The 18,984-nt window shown below is 41.7% G+C and overlaps 2 protein-coding genes across 4 annotated transcripts; both read right to left on the bottom strand.

Moving 5' to 3' along the window:
- Positions 1-185: 185 nt before the first annotated feature.
- LOC111965958 (inositol-trisphosphate 3-kinase A) lies at positions 186-6,022 on the bottom strand. Its single transcript, XM_070444276.1, has 8 exons — positions 5,583-6,022; positions 4,148-5,261; positions 3,581-3,665; positions 3,126-3,339; positions 2,560-2,764; positions 1,122-1,223; positions 923-994; positions 186-815 (listed from the first exon to the last, which is right to left on the bottom strand). Exons 2-8 carry the CDS (start codon positions 5,159-5,161, stop codon positions 429-431), a joined length of 2,079 nt encoding a protein of 692 aa, XP_070300377.1. The 5' UTR covers positions 5,162-5,261; positions 5,583-6,022; the 3' UTR covers positions 186-428.
- Positions 6,023-9,007: 2,985 nt separating this feature from the next.
- Positions 9,008-18,984, bottom strand: LOC111965960 (seipin). Of its 3 annotated transcripts, none has more exons than XM_070444277.1 (10): positions 18,830-18,984; positions 17,128-17,449; positions 12,094-12,175; positions 11,814-11,957; positions 11,486-11,515; positions 10,998-11,132; positions 10,723-10,820; positions 9,846-9,975; positions 9,550-9,643; positions 9,008-9,453 (listed from the first exon to the last, which is right to left on the bottom strand). In XM_070444277.1, the coding sequence occupies exons 2-10, from the start codon at positions 17,379-17,381 to the stop codon at positions 9,167-9,169; spliced, it is 1,254 nt and encodes a 417-aa protein (XP_070300378.1). In that variant the 5' UTR covers positions 17,382-17,449; positions 18,830-18,984; the 3' UTR covers positions 9,008-9,166. The 3 variants fall into 3 exon arrangements, with proteins under 3 accessions (XP_070300378.1, XP_023846162.1, XP_070300379.1); XM_023990394.2 differs by lacking the exon at positions 18,830-18,984 and adding an exon at positions 18,109-18,814; XM_070444278.1 differs by lacking the exons at positions 11,486-11,515; positions 18,830-18,984 and adding an exon at positions 18,109-18,813.

Raw genomic sequence — 18,984 nt, forward strand, 5'->3', positions numbered from 1 at the left:
ACGTGACACAGATGTAATGCTGCAAACGTGTAATTAAATGAAATACCCTGTTTTTGTTGGGTGCATCTTGTTGATGTTGGGTGCTAGCCTCCCTCACCTGTCCTGCAGTGATGGTTCAGGAGATAACCACCACCACAAAGCCTGAAGTATCGACTGTGGCTATTCAAATTAAATTTCCTCAATGGCACATTCAAATGAGACGAACCAGATATTTGAGTTGGAACACGTTGATAACTGTCAATGTGATGTCTATAGATGAGGCATTTGTACAATAGGTCGTTTTTATTGTAAAAAATGAAAAAATATTGTCCATAAACACCTTATTCAACTCAATTCACCCTGTATTCTGTCTAAACAGTTGAGACTTCTGTCCATTAATACTGTCTATTGCAATGCCTCAAATCATCCACAAACATAATCGATGTAAATTAGGGAACACATTCCTGTAAGTATTGTCCTGATGTGTTCTCTCTTGTTCCATCAGAAGTACCTTCATTCTGTGCTGCCTCGCCCTGACCACCCTGACTTTTAGTCTGTGTGTGTTCCTGTTCCTGCAGGGTGTGTGCGACACTGCCCATCTCCTCTCCATGGTTCTCCTCCTGTCTGCAGGCTGCCTGGCTGATGGCCTGACCCACGAAAGAGGTGAGGGCGGCCAGCCCGATCAGGTACCCGTCCTCCCGATTCCCCTCTGCCCAAGGGACGTCGTGCCTCAGCTGCACACTGCTGGGCAATGGGGTGGTCTTCCCAAAGTCTATCATCCAGATGCTTGCCTGACTGGTCCGGTCGTGGACAAAGAGGAGCGAGCTGCCAATCACCTGTCAGGTGAACCCAAAACATTACTGAATGACCAGTTCTGAGACTAAATATGTTATTATTAAGTAGAGGGAGAGTTGACATGTTTAAGTGGTAAATATGAACTGACCTCGTGGGCTTTGAAAAATGGGGATTCCTTCAGTGCTTCATCCAGAGTCTGAAGTCTGGAATGGTAGGCCTTCTAACGGTGAGAAACCAGAAGGGAGAGTGCAGGGTGAAAAGGATTKATATTTTTACTATATTATTAGAGGTATGTGAAACCTTTATGTTGTACATAATATAGGTGATGTTGATGGCAAATGACTTACCAGGATGTGTAGCTGACTCTTGGTGAAGAAGAGGAGGGCCTCGGTGACCTGGGCTGGGGTGAGCATCTTCTTAAAGTCCCGCTGTACGCTGCCATTCTCCATCTAACATAGACACACAGGGACAAACACTGACTTAGGCCTAGATTCAATCAGATCAACTATTAACAAGCGATAGCCGACACCCGCATTGCTGATGTTTTGGCGGTGGAACTGCATTGGAGCTGTTGGAGATGTTAAATCGGTGAGCAACTGCTCTTGTGATCATTGTCACAAAGCCTAACCCGCCCACTCGCGTTAGAAGTTAAGAATGAGAAAGTGTACGCCAGGGTTCACCAAACGGGTGGTTATATTTGGCCCATCAAGTTTAATGAGAGAAAAAACAAGTTTGCTGTACATAATAGAGTATAAAAACACCAGGAAATCAGCTCCAAGTGATTTTAATATAAGACATGTGTTACCAAGTATTCCCACACTTACATGTGATCGTATAGAAATATAAGCAAGGCTTGAAATTATTATGTTTTAGTCAAACATATCTGTTTGGACTTCTTGTGGTCAATTTGCAGCCTACGTTCCGGCCCGCTGACCATCTACTCAAGAAAAAATCATCCCGCAGCTGAAACTAGTTGATGATTCCTGGTGTAGGCTATATAGAAATAATGACGCTCAAATTGAAAATAATTTAACTAAATAATGAGGATTCTTACATTCTAGTGTTTTAACTTAAACAAGGCTGCATGGGATTTCTCTTAATGTGACTCCATGCAGCCAATGGCAATGCTTAAGGTGTAATGCCAGGAGTTGCTTGTGAATTTGACAGCTCTAAAGCAGTTTCACCTCTGACTCTATACAAATATACGGATGTTGGCTAAAGCGGATCTAATTGAATCGGGTTCTAAAACCCTGGCACTATTGTAGACCACCAACAGTACACATAACCCCAGTACACATAACCCCAGTACACATAACCCCAGTACACATAACCCCAGTATACATAACCCCAGTATACATAACCCCAGTATACATAACCCCAGTACACATANCAGTATACATAACCCCAGTATACATAACCCCAGTACACATAACCCCAGTACACATAACCCCAGTATACATAACCCCAGTATACATAACCCCAGTACACATAACCCCAGTATACATAACCCCAGTATACATAACCCCAGTATACATAACCCCAGTATACATAACCCCAGTATACATAACTCCAGTATACATAATCCAGGGAAGTTAGTAGACCCTCCCCTGAGAGACAGAGAGGTCGAGAACAGTCAGGACTTTTGAAACATCAATGATGAAGTCAATAAATTAATTAAAATAATATTTTTTATCTTGATCTTGATTCTGATGTTTGTTTCCTTCTGTTATAATTTAGCCAATCAGCAGACAGCAGAGGTTTGGGCGTTGGAGCCGTGTCTCTCACCATGATGCACTCGATCCTGAAGCCTAATGTGGCAGTTGAGCTGGTGTTATCCCTCCACTGCAGGTAGCGCCACTTCGTCACGCCTCGCTGCTCATGTTCCTCCACTGTGGGAGCCGTCGGATCTACTTTTACCATCTTCTGGTACATATCAGTCCGCAGGGTGGGCTTAGTGTGTGCTTTGGTTAACTCCTCTTCCTGGTATGTCCTAAGAGCAACAGTAGCTTAATTACAGACACACACATGCACATGCACATTCACACCACACACACACACACACACACCACACACACACACACACACCACACACACACACACACACACACACACACACACACACACACACACACACACACACACACACACACACACACACCAGTGGTGGCTGGTGGCACTTTTAATAGGGAGAACGGGCTCATAGTAATGGCTGTAACAGATTAAATGAAATGCCTGGAATCAAATGCATCAAACACCTGGTTTTCCATCTTTGATTCCATTCCATTCATTCATTTCCATCCATTATTATGAGCCATCCTCCCCTCACCAGCCTCCTCTGACACACACAGTACCTCACGCCCATCTTGCAGTCCATGATGACAGGGTTCTTCAGGCCACTCAGTAAATCCTTCAGGCGGATGTAACTCTCGCCCCCCTTGGTGACCGAGCCATGATACTGCGGTACAAATGGACGCAGGGGGTCGGCCATGAGGGCCTGAAGACACACAGCCTCCACCTCACTGAAACGCTTCAGCACCTCACCCCCCTCACTCAGCTGGAAGTTACCTAGCAACATATAGGCAGGGGCAAGAGGAGGATGGGTGTAGTCAATATTTAACTTTAACTTCTACATTCACTAACTAACCAATGTATCTGCAGTTTCCTCAATGCTCACATTGTAACAGAATGAGTGAATGATTTGGAGAGCTGATGATGTGTGAGTAAAGGGTGAGATGTGATACAGTGAGTTATACAGTACATATGAAGTGCTATATTGATGTGTTTGTGTTGTTGAATGGACACATGCCTTGATGTCCTGCTAGCTGGACCCATGAGCTCTGCCGACGCACTGACCACTGCATCACGGTTAGGAAGGTCCTCCAGGAGCGACACTGGAGTAAAGAAAATGTCCATTGTCATATGGGCTTAAAATAGCCTACTTTCTATTTCAATTATCTCTCTCTTTAGTGTCGTAATGGGAAATGTGGAATAACTTGAGTCAAAATACTGTAGGCCCACACTAAGGGGAATGGGAAAGCACTGGTGGACACCCATCACCCTCCTCTCCGGTCTCCCCTATCTCCATCAGTAGGACCCATGCAAATCCTATTCAAATTTTCCCGTGTCAAGGCTCAAGGCTCGCTTTCAAACTCATGCAAATCGCAGACAGCAGTTAGACAGAGAGGGGTTGAGAAGGGAATGGAAATTACAGACATTCTGTCATGGAGAATAAAGGCATCAACAGAAACAGCCTACAGTGGATATGAAACCAGTGACTTATTGTCGTTGCCTATTTGAAATATGATCTCCTAAAGTATGGTGTATCTAGTAGACCTACACTCTCTCTCTTTTCACATTTGGTTCTCAATCTCACCCTCCTCATGGTGCTCCTTTTGCTGGCTGTGTCCTCTCCTTCGCTGAAGACATCATCGCTCTCCGCTGAGGAGCAGTTGAAGGAGGAAGAGGAGGATGAGACGGAGGAGTGCATGTGCATCCTGGAGAGGATGGGATGGGGGGAAGGAGACCAGCTCCCTTCAGAGCTCAGGCTGCTGGCACCCTCCTTCTCGCCATCCTTCTCTCTATCCCTGACACTCTCTCCTGCCATCTTACTATCCCCTGCACGCTCTCCTTCCATCTTTCTGTCCCCTGCATTTTCTACTTCCATCTCGCTGTCCCCTGTGCCCTCTCTGTCTATCTCTCTATCCCCTATCCTCGCTGTCTCTGTATCCCCTATCTCCTCTGTACTCTTCCTCTCCTCACTCCTCTCATTCAGCACACCTCCATCTTGCATCCCCTCTTCCTCTTCCATTTTTCTCATCCTCCTTGACCCGCTCCATCTCTCTCTTCTCTCCATCTTTTCCCATCCCTCTGTCTTTGCTGCTGGCATGCTCCCTCCCAACCTCTCCCTCTTCCTCAGTCTCCATCTCTCCTTTGCGCTCCTTCTGTTCATCCTTGAATTGTTTACTCTCTCACTCTCTGACCACTCCTCTTCTTCTACTTTTCCCCTCTCTTCTCCCCTTTCTTCTCCCCTCTCCCACACTCTATTGTCACATCTTTGAATATCAACCAAAAGGCCTCGAGTCACATGCATGTCAGAGGCTGGTTCTGTATCTTCCAGATGCCTTGGTCTCTCTTCTGGTCCTCTTTTATGGCCTTGTAGTTCCAGACTGTTAGAGGGTGAGTCCGGGCTAGAGAGAAGTTTGGTTTGTGGTTTCACCGTACCAAACACACTGGGCGGATGTTGGTCGACATCATTCAAGAGTCCAAGAAATCCATCATCATTGTCATCGTCATGTTCTCCATTCTCCAACTCTCCTTCTACCYTCTCCTTTTCTTTCTCTACATCCTTCATTTCCTTCAGAGCTGGGGGTGTTGTGTTGTCCATCATTCCCAGGTGAAAGGGTGATATTCCAGGGGATTTAGTTATCCTGATAACTTCACTCCAATGTAGTAGGCCTAATCCCCTTTGTGGGTGAAAGATGAGTCTCCTGAATAGAGATTATATGTTCCAATGTTTAAAAATTATTTTAAAAATCKTATACAGCACAAAACACACAAGCAAATTAAGGTTTTTGAATATATTGTTAAGAATAAAATAGTATTGAAAAACGTGTAAATTCATTCACGAACAAGAGACACAAGAATAAGCTATAGCTACAACACATTTTTTTTAAACGGGTAAAGGTCTGACAATGAAATGACAAAGTCTATTTAGGTGTTGCAATAAGGATGCTGAAACACTGATAATAAAAGTTGCTAGCCTACCTTGGTACTCTATACAGCCTACCTTGGTACACTATACAGCCTACCTTGTGCACCGAACAGCATCCCCTTGATAAATCTGTGGAACCCTTTTGGACCCTAGGGGTTCATTTAGTCCGTAGAAATGACACCTGTACAGTCAGTGGACTGCAGTAGGATAGACTCTAGCTCTGTTTCCCTGCGTTATCCCTGACGTGGCAGTATTTTGCATGCTGTGACGCAACAACGTTTCCAAACATTCTGGTGAGTGAGTGAGCGTGACTGGCAGCATGGCATTGAACTGCAGGTTGACAGGAGTCTCTCTTGTTTGTGATGTTATCTAGGAAATACATCTGCGTCATCTGCATCAATGTCATATGAATAGGCCATAGGGTACTCTGTCAGAGGAGGCTGGTGGGAGGAGCTATAGGAGGACGGGCTCATTGTAATAGCTGGAATGGAATTATTGTGACGGTATCAAACATATGGAAAAAATATTTTGTCTAGTATCCAAATAGAGCCCCACAGTGGATGTGTCATAATATCCATAAAACCTAGCGGTCAAACAGGGAAATGGTTCCAATCCATTTTTAGAATGACTTAAAGTAAGGGCTGTGTTTTGTGTAGGCTTACCCTGGCGTGACGTTTTGATAATCATGTAAAACTCTCTCGGACAAGGTGACTTTTATTAATATATTTGGCTCTATTTACTCTCATATTCGAAAATGCTAATTAGCATCAAAGTAGACATCATGCAAGACTACAAATCCATGCAAGCTCCTGCACGGCATCTCTAGCCGAAACTTTTACTACGCAGGTATTGTGTAWATTTAAAACATTCACAATACAGTTCACAGAATTGTTAATTTAAAGCAATTTTGCCAATTTATTCATTACTACATTTAGCTAACATTAGATAGTTAATCCAGAGATTCTTACCTTTGCCTCGATTCGGCAGTCTCGTCCAGATCACCAATGGTATTTGTAGGTCTTTATGATAATCACATTAGCAGCTAATTAGCATTTCATTTTTTTACAGGTAAATACAGGCAAATATATTGATGAAAGTCACCATGTCCTAGAGAAATTTACATGGTTATGAAAACGTCACGCCAGGGAAAGCCTACACGAAACACAGCCCTTATTTTAAGTGTTMCTATAATCCCCTATGGTGGAAAAAATTATTGGAACGTTTCCCTGTTTGACATCTAGGTTTTATGGGTATWATGACACATACTGTGGTACTCTATACAGAATGTTTTACTAACAGGCCTAACTACTATATGATATTTAAAAAAATCTTAGGTTACTTGATTAATGTCATAAAGAAATAAAAAATACACTGCATTTTTTTGGGACAGATTGTGCTGTGAACATGTTTTTGAGTGACAAAGACAGAATGTGAAATGTAGGATGTAAATGCATAAATGCTATACAAACACCAGTAAAATAATTTATAATATTTGTTAAATGAAAATGATGAGGGGAACATGGGAGACATAATAATGTTTGTCACTAGCTAGGTTTAGATCGCATTGGCGACAGATTTTCATGCCAATATTCTAAAATCCGCATAAAAATAGTATGTGCATTTTCCCACCATTTATATGTTTCCATTAAATTGACTTCATTGTTGCAGGTAAAAGGCTGTGCGTGATGACATGTTGCACATAAAGATACATTTTGCGGTTAAATTCCCATGTTCCGAATAGAAAATACAAGTTAAATGGGTTTCCGTCGCATTTTCAACTCTACTGATGGTTTTATCACAAAATAATTTTGCGTTATATAGGGTATTGGCACATGCGCTCTAGRCAACATAACTATCTAGCGCACGTATAGCCTATATGATGAGATCATTGTTATGGACAAATTAGCGAGATACTTTTTATTTGTCAAATGGCAGCCAAACATTCATTATCATGTCACCAGAATAAGACCCTCAATAGTTATTGGAAAGCAGCATCAAGCTCATTTACTTGCACTTTCACCACCCTTAGCCTATAGCCTATAGTAAATTTCATGCCATCGTGTGACTCCCAAGTTTACTTCTATATGATGGTTATTATATCAATATATGTTCATTAAAAGCGTTTCCACCGACATTTCTCGCATAATTAATTTTATTGACACAAAAAGATCCCACCTTGTCTAGCGTATTTTGTTTTGTCAACATTTGAAAAGTTTACAGAAAAAGTTATGTTTCTGTATCGACATTTACGATACTTTACTTGCATAAAAGGTTGGATAGAATTCTGGTTACTAATCACGTTTCCATCCACCGTTTTTATGCAAGCAAAGTCATGCCTTATAAAAAATGACAGCTGTGAAGTTTAGGTACACTTTTATGAATGCCAACGGATCATTTGTTCGTTCGACATGGTGGGATCTTTTTGTTTCCGTAAAAATAACTGTGAGAAATTGCGGTGTAAACGCCTTTCTGCGCAAATATTGACATATCTATCATATCGAAGTAAACTTGGAGTCAAGCGATGATATGGTGTGTGGTCCTCCCACTACCACTCGGGAAGCCATACAGTTTATTAGGCTACAGATGAAGTAAATTATGAACTTCACACGGTGGTGAAAGCGCACTGTGATGAGGTTGATGATAATTTAATTTAATAATTTATAAATATCGAGGGGTRTTATTCTGGTCACATGATGATCGATGCTTGTCTGCCGTTTGACAAAAAATGATATACTCGCTCTTARCCATAATAATCTCATCATGTAAACTAGTCTAGCTGCACAGCCTGGTCTTCACTAGTTACCACATTACAAAGTCGTAAACCCCCCCGTCGTAAACCCCGCCCATTTCTAAGGTGATTTTAAACCTAACCTTAACCACACTGCTAACCTTATGCCAACCCCTAACCTTAAATTATGACCAAACAGCAAATATTTGTTTTCATACATTTTTACAATAAAGCCCATTTTGACTTAATGGTTATGGTAACTAGTGGTAACCGCACAGCCTATCCGCACTTTATATGCGAGCTATTGACTGGAGCGCATGTGAGGAGACCAGAGTAGGCACATTTGCTATTTAACGCAACAGTTTTTTGTGACAAAACTATCTGTTCGGTAGGCCTACATGAAAACTTAAGCGAGAAAGTACATTTTGTGTGCACTACATCATCACGCAACAAGTAAGTTTGTTGGAAACCACTGGTGGAACAATGTTCATATTTWTTTAATGTGGATTTTAGAATATTCACATGAAAATTTGTTGCCAATTGGATGGAAAACTATCTGGTAACATACAAACATATTAAAATGAGGAAGGCACTTTGTGTTGTCATCCACCCTGAATGTTTCATAATACTGAGGTCATCTGATATAACCCTTACTCCATTTGTGCAATACTGTAGGCTACAGTAAAATGGTAATCTTAGGTGGAGGCCTATGGTCAAATATTTCAACATTGTCTGGTTTTTGTGTGAATCATCACACAACTTTAAAMAAACTAAATAAAAGAGGACACAAAAAGTAATATATTCACACAGCTTTAAACATAGAAGGTTTTTAAACTTAACAAATCTTCATATTGTTTTACAGTAACAAAGTACAAGAGGGCCCCCGCTAACGATAATACTTTGGCTCCCAACTATTGGTCATTAAGCCACTGTGCATCCATTGGAGCTCTCCATCAGGATATCACACAGGTTGAGGTTCCAGTCAGTGTGCTAGGGATGCTGTCTGGCTGCTTTGCTGTCTCAGATGACCCTTCCAACTCTGGGTCAAGAGACATGCCCATATTATCCACCTCTTCCTCAGCAATGATCTCTTCTTCGTCTATCTCACTCTGAAACCTTCCATGTTTGATGTCCATCTCCCCCCCATCTGCTTTGAGAATGGACTCTTCCTTCTGGTTCAGATGGGTTGCTGTAATCTGATGTGCCTCCAGTAGTGCATCCGATGAAGAATTCTCGATTCCTGAGTGAAAAGCACACCCAAACATAACATCATGATATAGGAAACAAACAACACATGATACATCTCACACAGGTGTGTGTACAAGTGTGTACTTACCTGTAGTGTCATCCTGGTAATCTTGTAGGTGTTCAGTGTCCTCGCTCTCGTCCATCCCGGCTAGCCTCTGATGAAGATGAATCCTATCTCTCAACTCATACACACACGCCCAGACACACACACACATACATGAACACATGCAGAATATACTAGAACGTCCCGGGACTACTGTCTCTGAATACATTTTTTGTACAGGTACGAGAACAGTATACACAGGTTATACAAAGATTCACTACACTGTCTCACTATGTGAATCATACCATGTTCTCCTGTTCTAGGGGCCATTCCACTCTCACCTTTTGGGGGTTGATAACTCGGCCCCAGATGAACCTCAGGTAGCTGAAGAGGAGGAGGACACTGAGGAAGGACAAGTTACTGGCCACACCCATTACTGCTGACAGTGTCGGGAAGTTGTACAGGAAGTACCTGATGAGGGGAGAGAGGAGCAGTGGTGTAAAGTACTTCAGTAAAAATACTTTAACATACTAATTAAGTAGATTTTTGGGGTATCTGGACTTTACTATCTATATTTTTGACAACTTTTACTTTTTCTTCACTAAATTCCTAAAGAAAATAATGTACTTTTTACATMAATTGGAAATGTATACTTTTACTTTTGATACTTACACTACCGGTCAAAAGTTTTAGAACACCTACTCATTCAAGGGTATTTATTTTTACTATTTTCTAAATTGTAGAATAATAGTGAAGACATCACAACTATGAAATAACACATATGGAATCACGTAGTAACCAAAAAAGTGTTAAACAAATCAAAATATATTTTATATTTGAGATTCTTCAAATAGCTACCCTTTGCCTTGATGACAGCTTTGCACACACATGACATTCTCTCAACCAGAAAATAGTCTAAATAAATAAAAACCTTTGAATGAGTAGGTGTTCTAAAACTTTTGACTGGTAGTGTAAGTATATTTAAAACCAAATACCCAAGTAGTATTTTACTGGGTGACTTTCACCTCTACTTAAGTCATTTTCTATTAAGGTATCTTTACTTTTACTCAAGTATGACATTGGGTACTTTTTTCACCACTGGAYAGGAGGTGGGGGGATTAGTTCATTTTAGTTCATACTTTCAAGTAAATGTGTTACTTTTTAAGTAAATCAAAATGTTTCATACTTGTTAAAGATTTAATGTGAGGTAAAGCTAACCTTATGCCAGTGAAGTGAGCGTGAATGTAGAGATTTGCTGAGTAGATCTGCACCCTTTGAGACTGGATTTCAATGATGGCTCCTATAGAGGGGGCATACTACAGAGAGAGAAGGATTATTCCTGTGCACACACACACACACACACACACACACACACACACACACACACACACACACACACACACACACACACACACACCACACACACACACACACACACACACACACACACACACACACACACACACACACACACTGGGGGACCAGAGACTCACAGAATCCTCTCTGTATTCGGAGAAGAGCTCCACCTCTACCAGCTGTTTCTGGTCAGCCGTTCCAGCCAGGAAGAACGGGATGAGAAACAGTGTTCCCAGAGTCTGGAGCAGGCCGGAGCGATACCGCAGCATTGTCTAATAGGAACAGGACATGGAGCAGGACACCCTATGGCCAATGTACACATTTTCTAATGCATATTTTACTTTATTGTCCATTGCCACATTCCTCTGACATACTGTACCTCTGTCATAAAGCTTATTACACTGTAAAAAAAAACACTACATAAGAGATATCATGAGCAGTTATATAGTTATGTTTAACTACATAAGAGATGTCATAAGCAGTTATATAGTTATGTTTAACTATATAAGAGATGTCATAAGCAGTTATATAGTTATATTTAACTATACAAGAGATGTCATAAGCAGTCATAGTATGCAGTATGACAGCTGCGTGGGAGGTCAGTGTGTGGCAGCGGCGTACTCACAAAGCGAGAGCTGGAGCTGAGCTGCCTTACCTGAGACAGCGAGGCAGACCAACATGGTGGTCAATTTACCAATACAGGACAATCAGAATATTTAAATGTGCAGCTGATTTGTTCAGATTCAGAAGATATTGATTGTTCCCCATTGCTGGGCAATTTGGTTGCATCAATATACGAAAATCGAACATACACTCAAAATATACCACACCAATACAGATCAAAACAGATTAATATTAAAAAGTGCAAAGCAGGGTTGTTTAATATGCAACTATGAGATGCACATGAACAAATCCAACACAATACTTGATATTGCCAACACTGGTCAACTCACAGATCGTGCTGAAGAGGTCACAGTCTGCCCCTGTCCGGAGTAACAGAACATCTTGACCATGAACATTCCTAACTCCTGATTGGCTGGCGACTCGGGCATCTCCAGCTCCAGAGAGATRCGATAGGGCTGGCCGTATGTCATCACCTTCAGAGGGAGGGTTCAAATGAGTTCAAACATCATAGTGAAAACCTCCCAATTAATTCTGTGAATTTGTAAAACGTTTCTAATCGTTACATAGGCTAATGAAGGTGGATGGATAAACAGTGTATATAAGGATCACCTGGTTCTTGCCATTCCTCAGGAGAGAGACGTTGGCGGTGGGGAAGGAGCAGAGAAGAGAAGTTGAGGAGTCACAGTCCGTCCTGCAAGGGAAAGGGAGTCAAAAACGTAATGAATTCCAATTATTGCAAAAGTATGTATGCACTTTAGGTATGGGAGGAAGAGACAGAGAGACATGGAGAGAGATAGAGAGAGAGAGACGGACAGCGTGTGTATGTGTGAGAGAGAGAGAGAGAGAGAGAGAGAGAGGACCTGCACCGAGAGAACCCATGCCAAGAGAACCTACACCTAGACCACAGCATCACCAGCCACACCCCAACCAGCTAAGATCACCGCAAGCAAACCCTGGCCACACCCTATATAGGCCCTCCCATATCAGACCTATGCCCCTTCTGCCCCCCTATGACCCCCGCCCCTAAGGTAAGGACCTCAACATGACAGCAGGACATATGCCCAGGCAGTGAGTAGAGCAACAGGCCCAACCACACAAAAAAACACTAGACACTATGGAACACAAAGCTCTTACTATCTCATCCTGGAATATACAAGGTCTGAGGTCATCTGCCTTTGGCCTAAAGAGCAGGAACACAGACTTCATCAAAGAAATTGGAAATACAGACATTGTCATCCTACAAGAAACATGGTGTAAAGGAGAAAGACCCACTGGTTGCCCTCTAGATTACAGAGAGCTGGTAGTCCCATCCACCAAACTACCAGGTGTGAAACAGGGAAGAGACTCGGGGGGGTATGCTAATTTGGTATAGAGCCGACCTAACCCACTCTATTAAATTAGTCAAAACAGGAACATTTTACATCTGTTTAGAAATGAATAAGGAAATTATGTCAACAGAGACAAATGTCCTCATGTGTGCTACCTATATCCCCCCAATAGAATCCCGATACCTTAACAATGACAGATTCTCCATCCTAGAGGGGGAGATAAACAATTTCCAGGCCCAGGGACATGTACTAGTCTGTGGCGATCTAAATGTCAGAACTGGACAAGAACCTGACACCCTTAGCACACAGGGGGACAAACACCTACCTGGAGGTGACAGCATTCCCTCCTCCATATGCCCCCCTAGACACAACTACGGCAACATAACCAACAAAAATGGGTCACAACTTCTGCAGCTCTGTCGGATGCTGGGTATGTACATAGTCAATGGTAGGCTTCGAGGGGACTCCTTTGGTAGGTACACCTATACCTCATCTTTTGGCAGTAGTACTGTAGACTTTATCACTGACCTCAACCCAGAGTCTCTTAGAGCGTTCACAGTCTGTCCATTGACACCCCTATCAGATCACAGCAAAATCACARTCTACTTGAACAGAGCTATGCTCAATCGTGAGGCATCAAAGCCGAAGGAACTGAATAATATTTAGAAATGCTATAGATGGAAGGAAAGTAGTGTGGAAATCTAACAAAAAACTATTAGGCAACAACAAATACAATCCCTTCTAGAGAATATCCTAGACAAAATGTTTGTAAAACTTAGAAGTAGAAAACCTAAACAGTATATTTGACCTCTCAGCTTCCCTATCAAATCTAAAAATTTCAACCTAAGAAAATTAACAACAATGACAAATGGTTTGATGAAGAATGCAAAAACCTACGAAAGAAATTGAGAAACCTGTCCAACCAAAAACATAGAGACCCAGAAAACCTGATACTATGCTTTCACTATGGTGAATCACTAAAACAATACATAAATACACCACGGAAAAAGAAGGAACAGCACGTCAGAAATCAGCTCAACGTTATTGAGGAATCCATAGTGTCACGTTTACTCCCGCTCCCCCTCGCTCGACGTTGCCTGTTTACTCACTATTACGCAAACCTGCCACCATCGTTAAGCGCACCTGCGCCTCATGTCACACACCTGGACTCCATCACCTTCCTGATTACCTCCCCTATATCTGACACGCCCCTTGGTTCTTTCCTCAGGGGTTATTGACTCTGTTTCTGTTTATATGTTTCATGTCTGTACGCTAATCTTGTTTTGTTCCATCTTCATTTATTTATTAAATTCACTCCCTGTTCTTTCTTTCCGATTATTAGCGTACACGTTACACATAGAATCTAACCACTTCGGGGAAATTGGAAAACTCTAAACAAACAACGACACGAGAGTTATCTATCCAAAACGGAGATGAATGGATAAACCACTTCTCAAATTTGTTTGTCTCTATAACAAAGAACAAACAGCAAAAACATAGACATGATCAAATACAAATCTTAGAATCAACTATTAAAGACTACTAGAACCCACTGGATTCTCCAATTACAGTGAATGAACTACAGGACAAAATAAAAACCATCCAACCCAAAAGGGCTTGTGGGGTTGATGGTATCCTAAATTAAATTATAAAATATACAGACTACAAATTCCAATTGGCTATACTTAAACTCTTTAACATCATCCTCAGCTCTGGCATATTCCCCAATATTTGGAACCAAGGACTGATCACCCCCAATCCACAAAAGTGGAGACAAATTTGACCCCAATAACTACAGTGGGATATGCGTCAATAGCAACCTTGGGAAAATCCTCTGCATTATCATTAACAGCAGAATCTTACATTTCCTTAGTGAAAATAATGTACTGGGCAAATATCAAATTGGCTTGTTACCAAATTACCATACGACAGACCACGTATTCACCCTGCACACCCTAATTAACAAACAAACAAACAATCCAAAACATAAGCAAAGCCTTTTTTTGCATTAATTTAATTAATTTAAAAAAAGCTTTCGACTCAATTTGGCATGAGGGCATGATATACAAACTGATGGAAAGTGGTGTTGTGGAAAAACATAGAACATTATAAAATCCATGTAGACAAACAAGTGTGAGGTTAAAATTGGCAAAAAAAACACACATTTCTTTCCACAGAGTCAGGGGGTGAGACAGGGATGCAGCTTAAGCCCAACCCTCTTCAACATATATTTCCACAAATTGGCTAGGGCACTAGAACAGTCTGCAGCACCCGGCCTCACCCTACTAGAATCTGAAGTCAAATGTCTACTGTTTGCTGATGATCTGGTGCTTCTGTCCCCAACCAAGGAGGGCCTACAACAGCACCTAGATCTTTTGCACAGATATTGTCAGACCTGGGCCTTGACAGTAAATCTTGGCAAGACAAAAATAATGGTGTTCCAAAAAAGGTCCAGTTGCCAGGACCACGAATACTAATTCCATCTAGACACCGTTGCCCTAGAGCACACAAAGAACTATACATACCTCAGCCTAAACATTTAACTGGTCATTTCCACAAAGCTGTGAACGCTCTGAGAGACAAGGCAAGAAGGGCCTTCTATGCCATCAAATGGAACATAAAATTCGACATACCAATTAGGATCTGGCTAAAAATACTTGAATCAGTTATAGAACCCGTTGCCCTTTATGGTTGTGAGGTCCGGGGTCCGCTCACCAACCAAGAATTCACAAAATGGGACAGACACCAAATTGAGACTCTGCATGTAGAATTCTGCCAAAAAATATCCTCTGTGTACAACGTAAAACACCAAATAATGCATGCAGAGACACATTAAATTCTACAACCACCTAAAAGATTGCGATTCCCAAACCTTCCATAACAAAGCCATCACCTACAGAGAAATTAACCTGGAGAAGAGCCCCCTAAGCAATCTGGTCCTGGGGCTGTTCACAAACACAAGCAGACCCCACAGAGCCCTAGGACAGCAACACAGTTAGACCCAACCAAATCATGAGAAAACAAAAAGATAATTACTTGACACATTGGAAAGAACTTACAAAAAAACAGAGCAAACTCTAATGCTATTTGGCTCTAAACAGAGAGTACACAGTGGCAGAATACCTGACCACTGCGACTGACCCAAAAATAAGGAAATCTTTGACTATGTACAGATTTTGTGAGCATAGCCTTGCTATTGAGAAAGGCCGCCGAAGGCAGACCTGGCTCTCAAGAGAAGACAAGCTATGTGCACACTGCCCACAAAATGAGATGGAAACTGAGCTGCACTTCCTAACCTCCTGCCAAATGTATGACCATATTAGAGACCAATATTTCCCTCAGATTACACAGCCACACAAAGAATTCGAAAACAAGTCCATTGTTGATAAACTCCCATGTCTATCGGGTGAAATACCACAGTGTGCAATCACAGCAGCAATACTTGTTGCATATTGCCACAAGAAAAGGGCAACCAGTGAAGAACAAACACCATTGTAAATACAACCTATATTTATGTTTATTTATTTTCCCTTTGCACTTTAACTATTTGCACATCATTACAACACTGTATATAGACATAATATATCTAATATATATGATCTATCTTTGGAACTTTTGTTGAGTGTAATGTTTACTGAAACACATGTTTCCCATGCCAATAAAGCCCATAAATTGAAATTCAATTGAAAGAGAGACAGAGAGACAGGACAAAGTGAGTTGTGTGTGTGTGTGTGTGTGTGTGTGTGTGTGTGTGGTGTGTGGTGTGGTGTGTGTGTGGTGTGTGTGTGTGTGGTTGTGTGTGTGTGGTGTGTGTGGTGTGTGTGTGGTGTGTGTGTGTGTGTGTGTGTGTGTGTGAGAGAGGAGAGAGAAAGAATGTGTGAGAGAGAGAGATAGACTGTGTGTGTGTGGTGTGTGTGTGTGGTGTGTGTTGTGTGGTGGTGTGTGTGGTGTGTGTGTGTGTGTGTGTGTGTGTGTGTGTGTGTGTGTGGTGTGTGTGTGTGTGTGTGTGTTGTGTGTGTGTGTGTGTGTGTGTGTGTGAGAGAGAGCAAAAGAGAGAGAGACAGATAGATAGACAGTGTGTGTGTGTGTTGGTGTGTGAGAGAGAGAGACAGAGACAGAGAGAGATAGACAGTGTGCGTGTGTGCGTGTGAGAGAGAGAGAGAGAGAGAGAGAGAGAGAGAGAGAGAGAGAGAGAGGAGAGAGAGAGAGGAGAGAGAGAGAGAGAGAGAGAGAGAGAGAAAGACAGAGACAGAGACAGAGAGACAATGTGTGTGTGTGCAGAGAGAGAGTGTGTCTGTATGTGTGTAAAACACACCTGTAGTAGTAGTGGACAGGTGTACTGTAGGTGGCTAGGGGCATGTAGGAGTAGTAGAAGCTCCCGTAGAGGAAGATGGCGGTCCATAGTAACAGTCCCAGAGCACACAGTAACAACGCTCCCTGTAACACCCTCTGACGCGCCTGCAGTGTTACCGTGGTAACAGTGTCCTGGAGCCAGAGCAGCGCCGGTCCAACTGGATCACCTGACCCATGATGACCTCCGGTGCCCATAGGTTCAGTTCCTGTGTCCATCTCTGGAGTGTAGATGATCTATTCTGATGCTTGATAGAACTTCTCTGGTCAGGCTATCCGGTCAGGTTCTCATTAAAAACATATATATTTTTTATTATCACATAAACGGAATAGGTGCAGTGAAATGTGTTGTTTTACAGGGTCAGCCATAGTGGTACAACACCCCTGCAGCAAATTAGGGTTGCTCAAGGGCACATCAACAGATTTTTCACCTTGTCGGCTTGGGTATTTGACCAGCAACCTTTTAGTTTCTGGCCTAATGCTCTAACTTCTAGCGTTTGATCTATTATATGAACAGAGCGAAAGACAGACCTATATCTGAGGGCTAATGAGAAGAGACTATTGAGGTCTTTGTGCCACAGGACAGAGGGTTGAAGGCACAGACAGTGATCGCAGTGATGATTTTGAGTGGTATGAAACCACTGGGTCTAATTTCACAAGTCACAAGTGTAACCAAACTACATCAGATGACTAGATGAGATGAGTGAAGTTTGTCAAGATAGAAAGGGTAGCGATTGAAGAATACAGAATATTCCTAAAAAACTGATTTATAAAGGAACGAATTCAACAATGGACACTCAATTTACCTAAATATACCAACAGTAACAATTAATACACGTTTAATCTTGTCCTTCAATGATAAAACTGTGGGAAAAGATATAGTCCCATATTAATAAACTCTCTGTTACTGACACAGAGAGCACACTGCCAAAGTATTAAAACTCACCTCCAAATGTCTCAATGACCTCGGATATTGGTGCCGAGATAAAATAAAATGGTGTTATTGTTTCAATAACTTATTTGATAACGAGCAGTAAAAGTTGTCCCCCTTCTCCCAACTTCTTCTCTAAGAGCGTGTATTGCAGCACAGATAAAACGATATAAGAACACGCTCTCAGTGCCTTTATAGACAAGCTCTCCAATAGGCTACTGAGATAGAAAAAAAGCACAGGATTGGTCGCGTCTCTCACGTAGGGTTACAGTTTAAAACTACTGTAGAACGTTTAAATGAAACTTAAAATGCATATTTAAACAATAACCAAACAAAGAAGACAGGGAGTTATTTTGCAAACAGAACATTCAACTGATATCAGTATCACCCATACCAGCACAAGTAATTTCTCATTTATCTGCATAAGGAATTGCTCTTCACAGACTTCCGATGTGTTGTTGAGTAATATTTTGGATGTTGAAATATCCCAATATTTTGTACTAAGTCGAATCCAGTTTCTTCCTCAATATGATATTAAACAATTTCCTGTCTCTGGAATGGATATGAATTAAAATATAATAATATTAATATTTTATATATGTGTTATTATTATGCATATTTTCTCTATTAGATTGCAGTGAAGTGCATGCATTACTTAGCCTATAACAAACTTGAACAACTTGAGATCAAGAATGCAGCGCCTAGGCTTTTTGAACAAAGCCCGAAACTAACGTACAGTTCCTGTAGCTTCGCCCACCGTTGTTCCATCGTTGTTTCTGGCAACATTGTATCCACTGTGTAACCATTTCTATTTGGGGCTTTCTGCTGCAGTGTTGCCATGTTCGTAGTTTTCCCGCTCCAAGCTGCACCGCGGCCGCCAAGGCATACTGC

Source organism: Salvelinus sp. IW2-2015, linkage group LG6.2, assembly GCF_002910315.2.
Source record: "Salvelinus sp. IW2-2015 linkage group LG6.2, ASM291031v2, whole genome shotgun sequence".
Classification (NCBI taxonomy): Eukaryota; Metazoa; Chordata; class Actinopteri; order Salmoniformes; family Salmonidae; genus Salvelinus; species Salvelinus sp. IW2-2015.